Here is a 10,982-nt window from a genome sequence, read left to right as displayed (position 1 = left end):
TCCGAGCCGGTCCCGGGATTCAAGATGGGGCAGCGGATCCCGGGATTCAAGGTGAGGGGTCAGGCGGCCGCGAACGAGCACATATAGACGATCGGCGGGCTATGGAGCCGCTGATCGCCTATATGTGAAACACCCGGTAACGGGTGTGTGCAATGGTCGGGTCTTTTCTGCCCGTGTGTGCCCGCTAGGGGGCGCGCGCGAGCAGAAAAAAAATGCAACCCGCCAATGCTGCAGTGCCTTCCGTCCGTTTTTTTACAACGGGCGGACGGCAAGAGGTTAAAGGACATTTCCACCTTTGCGGGGGCATTAAAAAAAAAAAAACATATGCCAGCAATGTACATGGTGTGTAGATGATGCCGGCGTATGCAGATCCTGGATACAAACTTACTTATTTTTTAGTTGTCCTCTCAGGCTTCCCATGTTTTTTTTAAATGGCTGCCAGGCTTCTGTGTACAATGTAGGGAGTTTTGCTCATGTTAAAGTACTCCAGTAAGGTATGCTGCAGAGCGCGGCGCAATGCACCACATGCTAGGTGCATTGGTACGTTGCATTGCTATACATTTAAATGGTACTCCAAGGCACCTCCCAGCAGGTGTATGTTGCAGCACTGCCTCAACACAGTGCATGTTGTTTTTACTTTTTTCACCATACTGTAACAAAATGCATGGTATTGCAGTACCGCATGTTACACTCAAATGAATGGCAATGCACAAACGCACCTAGCATGTGCTAAACAGTGACATGCAGTACCTTCTGTGCTGGGTGAGGCATTCCCCCAGCCTGCCGAAGCCCCACCCCCCATCTCGACAAAGCCCCGCTACAACCCGGTTACCAAGCTAGTGTGAAGGAGAGAGGGAGGGACAGGGAGGAGCCTCCCTGTCCCTCACTTGCTCGTCACTGGTGAGGCATCGATATTGATTGTCCTCAGTGGGTTGTTGTTGTTTTTTTTTTGATTGGACAGCTTGGACCAATGGCGCTTTGTCCTTGGTCCAAACCATCCTCAGAGATCAAGCCTCCAACACAGAGTAGAGGCTGTTGCAGCTCTTGACTCACTATGTTAGGTTACACAAGTAGTGGGGAAGGCCGCTGCTGTGCAACCTAACTTAGCATTCAAAAGCCAGATGCAGCCCTGCCTGTAATTAACAGGCAGCACTCTTAGGGTTGCCACCTTTTCTTTAAGTGAAACCCAAACACACTAGTGACGCTGACCTTTTTTTTTTTTTTTGGGAGAATGAATCGCGGCTTATTCATATGTAAATAGCGTCACCCATTCATATGTAAATATCACAGTTGAGGCTATTTTCAGTGGGGGGCTGGTAGGCCCTATCTAAATTTTTGTTGCCCCGTCTGCCTGACATCTTGTATCCGGGCTTCTGCTGCCATGAAACCCAGACACAGCAGTCAAAACCCGGACTGTCCGGGTGAATCCTGGACAGGTGGCAACCCTGAGCACTCTGTCCATGGCAGGTTACACAGCGGTGAGGCTTTCCCTGTTGTGTTACCTATTACAAGCCACAATGAATGGAGAAAAAGCAGTCAGCTTCGACTTGAAGCTCATAGCTTTTTCCTCCATAATACTAGGAGAAGCTCTGCTTCCCCTGACCGCATGTCCCTGGTGCTAAGCGCACTGATCATTTACATTTACCACAATGCTGTGATGTGAACCAGCTCTAAAGCAAGTAACAAACAGGAGTGCAGTGGAAACAGATGAGTTTTTAAAGCAGCATATCTAGTGGAGGACACCATAGAGGCAGTGGCGTAACAACCGGGGGGCGCTTGCCCCAGGCGCAGGACTGATGGGGGGCGCCCTCACGACTCTCGCTAAACGAAGCCCTTGGTTCCCTCTCTCTGTCACATTCACCCGGCTGTCATTGGGCGGCCGCTCGCTCCTCCGAGGCCACTACGAGCGGCCCTCTACATGCAGTGCCTGATTGGAGGGCGCATCTTCCTGATCCAGCCAGCCCAGATCGCATAGCGGCGATCCGAGCTGGCTGGATCAGGCAGACGCGGCTCCCCAATCAGTCACTGTAGAGGGCCGCTCGCAGTGTACTTCTAACAGCGTGGGAGACGGGAGGCTACACTTGTTGGTGGATCCAGAAATCAGGTGAGTATTAGAAAAAGAAAAAGTTTTATGTTATGTCCTATTCTTAGTTCTATAATGACATTGTAGTACTTTCAGGTGGAATACAGCTTCATAAGATATCAGCTAGGGAACTACAAGTCCCAGCATGCCCTCATTGCCCCTGTGCAACAACCAGATATTGCCGTTCCCTGGGTGATGTGTGTGGAGGGGTGTACAGGGACAATGATGGCATGCTTGGACTTGTAGTTCCTTAGCTGATATATATATGTGTGGGGGTGGGGGGTACAGTTCTAGTGGATGTTTATATAATATGGGGGGGGGGGCGGCAAAAAAAAATGTTCTGCCCCGGGCGCCCATAACTCTGGTTACGCCACTGCATAGAGGTAACTGTTGCTTACACATTACCCTTAGCTCCTCTAACACCTTATAATAAAACTTATTGTAGATCTTCATTAACTCTTTTAGAAATCTGTAAATTTTAAATAAGTTTTATTTTTATAATTGAAGTGCCGATGCTCTATTTTTTCCCTGTGTATGACATGACAGATGTCCTACAGAGGGCAAACATGTCATGACAATGTATTTTGGCCAAACATTCTGATGCTAAAACATGTTCTCTCAGAATGCTGGAAAGGTATGCCTGTGTTTTCTTCAGCCTATTTATATCAGTGGAAATGCGTAATGCAAAAATTCCTGGCTCCTTTAGAGTCAATGCTGGCAACCATATTGGACTAACTGATTCCTGAATCCTGCATTCATGTATCCACAATTATTCTTTTGCACCTATTGCAGTACTATGGAAATGGAAATGGTGTTAAGGATATTTTTATCCTTAACACCATTTTACTGTGGAAATCTGTTACTATTATTATTTGAGGGCTTTCAGGCGAATTCGACTTCCACACAACGTGCCAGTGAATTTTTACTGCAGTACAACTGAAAGCATTTAACACGTTGTTGTGCTGTCTGATATTCCAGCTGTATGGTGGCAGATAGAAGGGATTGGCAGCAAATGGTTAGAACAGCCGAATAGATTATTGGTTCACCGCTTCCTAATTTTAGCGATATTTATTTGAATTATCTTTCTGATCGAACCTTTACAATCAGGGTAACTGTACACACCCAGAGTAGTACTTGTATGCTGCTCTCCCCTCAGGCGGCTTACAAATGTTTTGCGCTGGGACTAGCAGGTTAAGCAACATTTTTTTCTTTTCATGTCTGGTTGATAGTTTATTGAATCAATGTTTATTTTAAAGGATTATTAAGAAGTGTAGTATTGTATTACTGTGTCAGATTGTATTACTGTGTGTATTGATTGTATGCATTACTTTTTATCTTGTTCCTGACAAAAAATGTTTGCTGTGTCTTGCATACAATGGCAATAAAGTATCTTATTTTATCTTGTTTTTTGTTATATTTAGCAATTTGGTTACAACTTTCACTGGAAGATATGGAAAAGTTCAGTACCAACTCTCTGCAGTTTTGGAAAGACCCTCAGTGCCTGATCTAACCGTCCACCGGGAGCTCCGAGTCACAAGCCGGATTGATGTCAATTCACCATCTTTACTTGTAAGAACTATATTAACAACCAGAAGGTTTTTCTGGGAAAAAAAAAGTGACACCTTTTTAATTTACTTTCTGTTTACCTTCCAATAACAAATAGTTATTGCGTGGTGCTACTCTCCTAATGTATGCAGGTGTGCCAATTTGTTTTATTAGCTCTACATCACGCAGTCCCATTTAGGGCCGAGGCTGCATTTGTGAGGCTCGCTGTTCTGAACGTGAATAATGACAGCTGCACAAGACAATTATGGGAGACTTATTATTAATCATTGAAGGTCTGCTATCTAATGTAGACCATTATATGTCACGTATCCTTCCATTTTTCATGCTATTTTCTACCACTAAGTAAGTGTATGCAGCTGCCGGCGGAATCCTTTCAGCCATCATGCCCTAATGGCAAATTGGATCACATTAAAGCATTGAACTCCATAATGACTGCAAATACATAGTATGGCAGGGAGGATCAGAGCATGAGTAACAACACAGTGCTGAGATGTGGAGCTAATGAGCTTCATTCTTTTATCTGCACCCATTTTATCAAAATAATATACAATTATACCTTGCACTTTCATGACAGCTATACAGGAACCTAATGGTGCGGTATTTAAATATGAATGATATCATCACAAAAAAATACCCTGGCAATTGAAGCTGATTTTAAACAAGGCCAATTTGACATAAAATGTGTTGGGTGTTTTTGGGTGAGAAAGTGTACAGAGGATTCTTGCGGAACTTCGCAAAGTCCTGAAGTTGTAAGATTAATGTATTGTGTCATCTTATTTCTTTAGAAAATGTTAATTGTGGCAGTTAACAGTTAAAAAATATATTTTCTTTGCTATTTTTTTTCTTTCTTGCAGTTCTTTCAATGTGTAATCCCCTTCGCCCAGTAGTGGTATGATTTGAAGTGGCCATTGTCGCTCAGTATGATAGATCTTTTTTTCTGCAATGCAAACATATGCCCAGTGCAGTTTAACAACTGCTGTTTGACATGACGTGATGGGTTTGGAGGAGGTGCCTGCAGAATTTCACTTTGAATGCTTCATTTAGGCTGAAAATTTTTTTGATTTGCCTCGTATAACTCCTAGCCATAAATGTGGATGTCATGATGACACTGTCAAAGTCAAGTAGGCTTGGTATTCTACCCTTGTTTTCTGATGGTTTAGGGCAGGGATGGGCAGCCCTCCAGTTGGGGTGAAACTGCAATTCCCATCATGTATCTGCCTTTAGGAGTCATGCCTGTGGCTCAGGGTCTTTCAATGCCTAATGGCATTTATAGTTGCACCACAACTGGAGGGCAAGAATTTGCCTACCCCTGGTCTAGAGGATACAGCATCACTAACATGCTTAAAGCTCTTGGTTATTTTCCACATCAAAAATGTCATCAGCATACAGTAGGAATTTGAACCTGGTCCCGAAGTGTACTCTATTGCAGCACCCATCCATGGATGTATACATTAACTCAGGCTCCAATTCCTGTTTAACTTCATGGCCAAGATTGAAGTATGGTTCAGCTATGTATGTCCATGTTAACACTGTGTGTTTGCTTTTGCTCATATGTTTCCCAGCTACTTCATTTTCTAGAAGTTTTATGATGTCAGATGTAGAGGGGAAAAATCCTTCCTAGGATACATGCTCCTGCTGTGTTGCTGTGTTGTTACTGTGTTACTGTGTTGTTACTGCCACTCTTGTGTAGAATTTATATTTTATATTATAATGCTTGAAGTGCACTTCTTAGGAATATCACTGAACAAATGTGCCTTTTCTACCAGAGAAAGAATTTACAGGACTGTGCAGGTGGGACATGCACTCCTGTAAGTAGTGATGAGCTAATCACGTTGCAGATCAAGTGAACCTCTTAACCCAGAATATCTGTATTCTCCTAAATATACTGTATGTATGAAGACTTGTCATACAATTCTTTAAATACTTTTTTCTGGCTTCTCCACAGGAAAAAAATTGATTCCTAATTTAGTCATCACTACATGAAGGGTGCCCTATGTGCCATGGAACATTACTGTCATTTGTCACACCTGTTCAGTATTAGAATTAATGAACATCATAAACACCATTCATTTTTAGCAACTGTAGTATTCAGTAATAACAATTACAAGCATATTTTTGTAATTTTGGCTTCTGGGGACATATACAATGGTGCAGATGTGGCAATTATGGTGCCAAGCGCGAAATTAAAAAAACAGATATATAATCATACATACATCTGAACATCTTTGTTCAGCATAACTTATCTGATGGTAGGGTTAGAGGTGATAGCTACAGAGGAACATTTTCTTCTTGTGCTGTGCCTGCTATGGCCACAATGGTGCTCCAATCACATGACCAGGAACTGCACTAATTGGCCCCTAGCCTTAACCATAAGACTAGATCTGTTCAGTGAGCACAAGCCTCACTGAACTAGAGCTGCAGCTAACGATTATTTTCAAAATCGATTAGTTAGCTGATTATTAAGTTCGATTAATCGGATAAACAATTAAAATAAAGTTTAAAAAATTGCTCCAGTGATGGGACTACTAGTTTGTATTGAGGTTGTAGTCCATCACAGGAGCAAGCTTGGAGCGGTGGAAGTAAAAAAGAAAAAAAAGATAGTGTGGTGTGCAATATAGTGAAATGGAAAGTGTAAAATTATACAGTAATGAATGCAGAATGGCACCGGCTATAGAGGACTACAAAACCCAGCAAAAGCACATTATACAGCACAATGCAGAACACCGCCAGCTATAGAGGAATACAACAAATCCCAGCAATAGTACATAATAGCCGGCAGCATTCTGCATTGCGCTGTATAATGTACTATTGCTGGGTTTTGTAGTCCTGTATAGCTGGTGGTATTTAGCATTGTACCACTTTATAATGTACTATTGCTGGGATTTGTTGTAGTCCTCTATAGCTGGTGGTATTCCGCATTGCGCTGTATAATGTATTATTGCTGGGACTTGTAGTCCTCTATACAGCGCAATGCAGAATATCACCAGCTATAGAGGAGTACAACAAATCCCAGCAATACATTATACATACAGTGTATAATGCATTGCTGGTATTTGTATTCCTATGTCTTATGTATAGTACAATGTACCATCAGCTATAGAGAAATAAAAATCCCAGCAATACATTATAGAGCACCATGTGTGGGAAAGTGCAGGCTTACCTGACCAGTCTTCCAGCAACTTGCTTCTGAGATTGGACCTGTCTATCAGCGGCTGTCATCCCCCCACCCCTGCTCCTCCTTACTACATCTCCCCGCGTGCCTTGCCGATCGTGGATGGGCAGGAAATGTGAGGCGGGGAGGAGGTGCGGCGTGTGGAGCGTGGATGCGAGCGGGTCTGGCAGCGGCGAGCGTGAGGTGGGGAGGAGGTGCGGCGCACAGCGTGTGGAGCTGTGAACAGGGCCAACTGATCGGAAGCCGATTAATCGATTATTGAAAAAGTTGACAACTTTTTCAATAATCGATTATAATCGATTATGTCGATTAGTTGTTGCAGCCCTACACTGAACAAAAAAATACTTTGATAAACAGTACATTCTTTTTAAGACTTGACTTAGGTCTACTATGGGCAGTCATAAAGTAGTTAAAATGCGATGACATTTTCTAAGAAAAATATAATTTGTTGGGGGTCATACTTAAGTGTATGGGCATATTTTTATCCTGGCGCTAAATGGTCTTTAGCCATGCAGGTGATGCGTGTTGACTAAATAGTGTAAATTGTCATTGTGTGAGTAAAGTAATCACTTAGGTGCTGTTTATATATGCTCCTATCTTGCTGCCCTGGTGATTATCCAGTAATTGTACCATTTAATCATATCATATTCCACTTAATGCATGTCTTCCTGCAGCAGCACGGTACCTGTGTTGTCTAGATATTTTTGCACTCCCCTAACACATTGATAACACCATATTTACTTTCTTTAGACTCCTGTAGAGCGAACCAACGAGCGAATGGTTGGCTGCTGGTTCCTCACCTCCGGACCAATATCCTTAAGTGCCAAAATTGGAAGAAAAGGTTACTGCAATGGTAAGAGTTATATTTTTTAATCCTTATTGTCTTATATAGCAACATAATTAACAGCCAAAACACTAAGCACAACATATTCTGTAAAAAAAAAATAATCTTGAATTCGGTAAGAGATAAAATTATATGGATTGTAGTGATATCACTCAAAGTTTTGTATGAGTATTGCTTTCTTTTGCACGGTGATACATGTAAAACAGATATTCCAACTGTCCTCTTAAACACACAATATTGTGACCACTTTCACTAGTGCCCACAATTGTATTCTGTTTTATAGCAAGTATAACCATTCAAGGTCATGTTGAGATGGGACTAAAGGGGTCAAAAAGCCCTCCAACTGAATTAGTGCACAGTACAATGGAGCCTACCCTCTGTTGTGCTAAACACTGATTTTGGTTGAAAGACTTTTTGATTAATTTAGTCCCTTCTCACCAGAACCATAATCTTAATTCTTGCTTGCAGGGTCCCAAGCCCTACTCCATAGAAGCGGTGGTTTCCATACACTGCATTGATGATGGCCAGAAAACCTAAAACAGCTTATTCAGTTTGGAATAAATGGCTCTATAATATAAGGCTATACAGTTTTTCCACTACACACCAACAGTTCTGGATATACATTTAGCCATTGGGGCATAAAGGAATGATTTTCATGGCTTGGATATGTGATGGAATGAGAAATGTGAATATTCAAAGAAGACTCTATTGTACTATTCTGTGTTATATGTGATACAAGTCATTTGACTAATCATTGCTATCCATAAACCGTCAGTGATCAAGAACGAGTATAAAGATCAGAAAAATCAATATTTATACTGACTGAATACTTGTTCCAGGCTAATGATTCAAACTATTAAAGCAATGGGTTAGCATATCAGCCAGAAAACTGGCATTTTTAGAAAGCGGGCTTAACAATGGCAGTATCTATATTTCTCTCATGACTGGTTTCTTTTAAGTAGTTACTGGCTCACATCTGCCTAGCAATTAGTGACTGAATACTTTAACACCTTCCCGTCGGCTGTACGCATATATGTGGCAGTATGGCTAGTGGGCTTTAATGCAATGCTGCCACATATATGCATACAGCTGATGCCACTGTTCTGTGCTAAAAGCACACTCACTTCGCACTAGGGTTGCCACCTTTTCTTCAAGTGAAACCTGAACACTCCGGAGGTGTGCAGAATTTTTTGGGGAGAATATACAGGAGACAGCCAGGAGAGAGAGAAAGGAGAGAATTAGTTAGGCAGCCTTACACTGACCACCAATGTAACGGAGGTATTCTCAGTGACCGCCAATGTAACAGGTATTCTCAGTGACCAGCAATGTAACGGAGGTATATACACTGACCAGCCCTGGGAGCCGCACTGCCTCATCAAGGCCCCTCTGTACTTCCGATCATGTGACCATTGTAACAGCCAATGACAGTAATCGCATAATCAGGATGCCCACGTCTGACACATGTGGTTAAGTACCCTTTAAAGGGCGGGTGTGTGCTGGCAGCAAGACGTACAGGGAATATACAGTGTTTTGTTATTTTTTATTTATTTATTATTTTGAGTAAAAAAATCTTTTAATTTCATGTTATTCAGCTAAAAATAAAATATTACCGTATTTGCCGGCGTATAAGACGACACCCCACTTTTTGTGTTAAAATATAGGTTTTATCGCTTCTCGGCCTTTTGGCTAAGATCAAGTGTAGTATCTGTTCTTATCAGTTTTCGGTGGGGAAAAGAACCGTCCTTGCGGGGGATGGTTACTTAGTACTCGCTGAAGTGAAAGAGCGTGTGGGGCGGCTTCCTGTGAGAGGGGAACTGCTCAGTACATGGCTTTCTGACTGAACGGATGCAGAGCTTGGTCTGGCTCGAGGGTTCGGGGGCGGCAGAAGCCCGTGGTGTTGTGCCCCCTGGGGGTGGCGTCCCAGGGGTGCTCAGAAAGTCACTTGGGTGTGGGACTCCACATGACTCACTGTAGCACTTGGTCACACACCATATTGCTTATTTCTGCACAATGCCTCTTGGACAGGCCTTATGGCTAATCCGGGGCAATATTTTTGCACTCCGGCCCCTAAGGCCTGTCAGCGTGGCACTTTAGATTTATTTATGCACTCTATGCATGTTTGGCACTTTTTTATTTTTAAATTTGACCCACAGATGCTGAAGGTGCAGGTTTCTTCGGGGCCTATTCCTGACGCTGGGAGGAGATTCTGTGCCCTTATATAGGGTTCTCTGTCTCCTCCCACCCAGGAGGTGGGTTTCTCTTCGGGAGATCCCTCCTGCCTAGTACTGTGAGGGACCTGTTGCGGCAGGTCCCCAAAGGATCGGGGTCCACCGGCCTTCGGGTTGGTGGACCAACAGTCTCAACCCCTGTCAGGAGCCTTGCGCCCCGGGGGGTCGGGAAAGGTGGTCCCTTCTTTCGAAGCACCTTGCACCCTTGTGCACGTTTTTGTGTGCTGTGATTTCACGGTTCACTTTTTTTGTTCACAGGGGGAAGTTTGATGCACGTCCACGGGGCTTAAAAAAAAAAATATATATATAGGTTTTGGGCTATACACGTCGTATAAGATAAAGACAAAATAATGTTTAAATGCACCCACTAACCTCCATGGCGGTATTGCCGAGTGTGGCTCGGGTTAATTTTCAGTACCATAAGCAGTAATCCCGAGCCACACTCGGGATTACAGTCTCTTACCTTGTCCACGATCCCTGCAGTGTCCTCCATCTTCCAGGTTCCGTCCTTCAGCTACATACAGTATACCGTGCTGAGCCTATCATGGCAGGCTTTGTATTCATTAATACAGGCTTTGTATTAATGAATACAAAGCCTGCCGTGATTGGCTCAACGCGGTATACTGTATGTAGCCAAAGCTACATAGAGCATACCCGGCGTATAAGACGACCCCCGATTTTCGGGGGATGTTTTTGGGTCTAAAAACCCATCTTATATGCCAGCAAATACGGTACATAAGACAATTTCATATTTATAAGATACAGCCAGCACATAAAGCTTTATGCATGTGAAGTCTCAGCAGCTGTTTTCTAAAAAGATGCCCTAAATAGCAGTCACACCCTCCCTCTTAGATGCTTAAAGCAAACCTGTGCCATGCTCATGCAGGGAAAAGAAAAAGGTTTATTTTAATCCCCTTCCCAGAAGCATATCCTCCAGTTATCTCTGTTCCCCCCACGGCTCTGTTCAGCTGCCAGAAGGAGAGATGAGTCTTGGCTTGGTGTGAACACAGTTCACCAGAGTTCGGCCACACCTGCGAATGGAGGAGCTCCATTCGCCGAGGGTGGCTAGAACGGCGGCTGAGGGGCTTC

General features: G+C 43.2%; 1 protein-coding gene across 1 annotated transcript in view; it reads left to right on the top strand.

Annotated features, from left to right (window-relative positions):
* The window catches only part of ARRDC4 (arrestin domain containing 4), a 43,683-nt gene that overhangs the window by 21,666 nt on the left and 11,035 nt on the right, over positions 1 to 10,982 (top strand). The window contains exons 3-4 of the mRNA XM_018557090.1: positions 3,505 to 3,652; positions 7,572 to 7,674. Of these exons, the coding sequence (XP_018412592.1) occupies positions 3,505 to 3,652; positions 7,572 to 7,674 (251 nt within the window). The remainder of the gene's footprint in view (positions 1 to 3,504; positions 3,653 to 7,571; positions 7,675 to 10,982) is intronic.

The sequence above is a fragment of the Nanorana parkeri genome, unplaced genomic scaffold, assembly GCF_000935625.1.
Source record: "Nanorana parkeri isolate BGI_ZX_2015 unplaced genomic scaffold, ASM93562v1 scaffold266, whole genome shotgun sequence".
Classification (NCBI taxonomy): domain Eukaryota; kingdom Metazoa; phylum Chordata; class Amphibia; order Anura; family Dicroglossidae; genus Nanorana; species Nanorana parkeri.
Note: the sequence above shows the minus strand (reverse complement) of the source record. Positions and strands in the feature narration are given on the sequence as shown.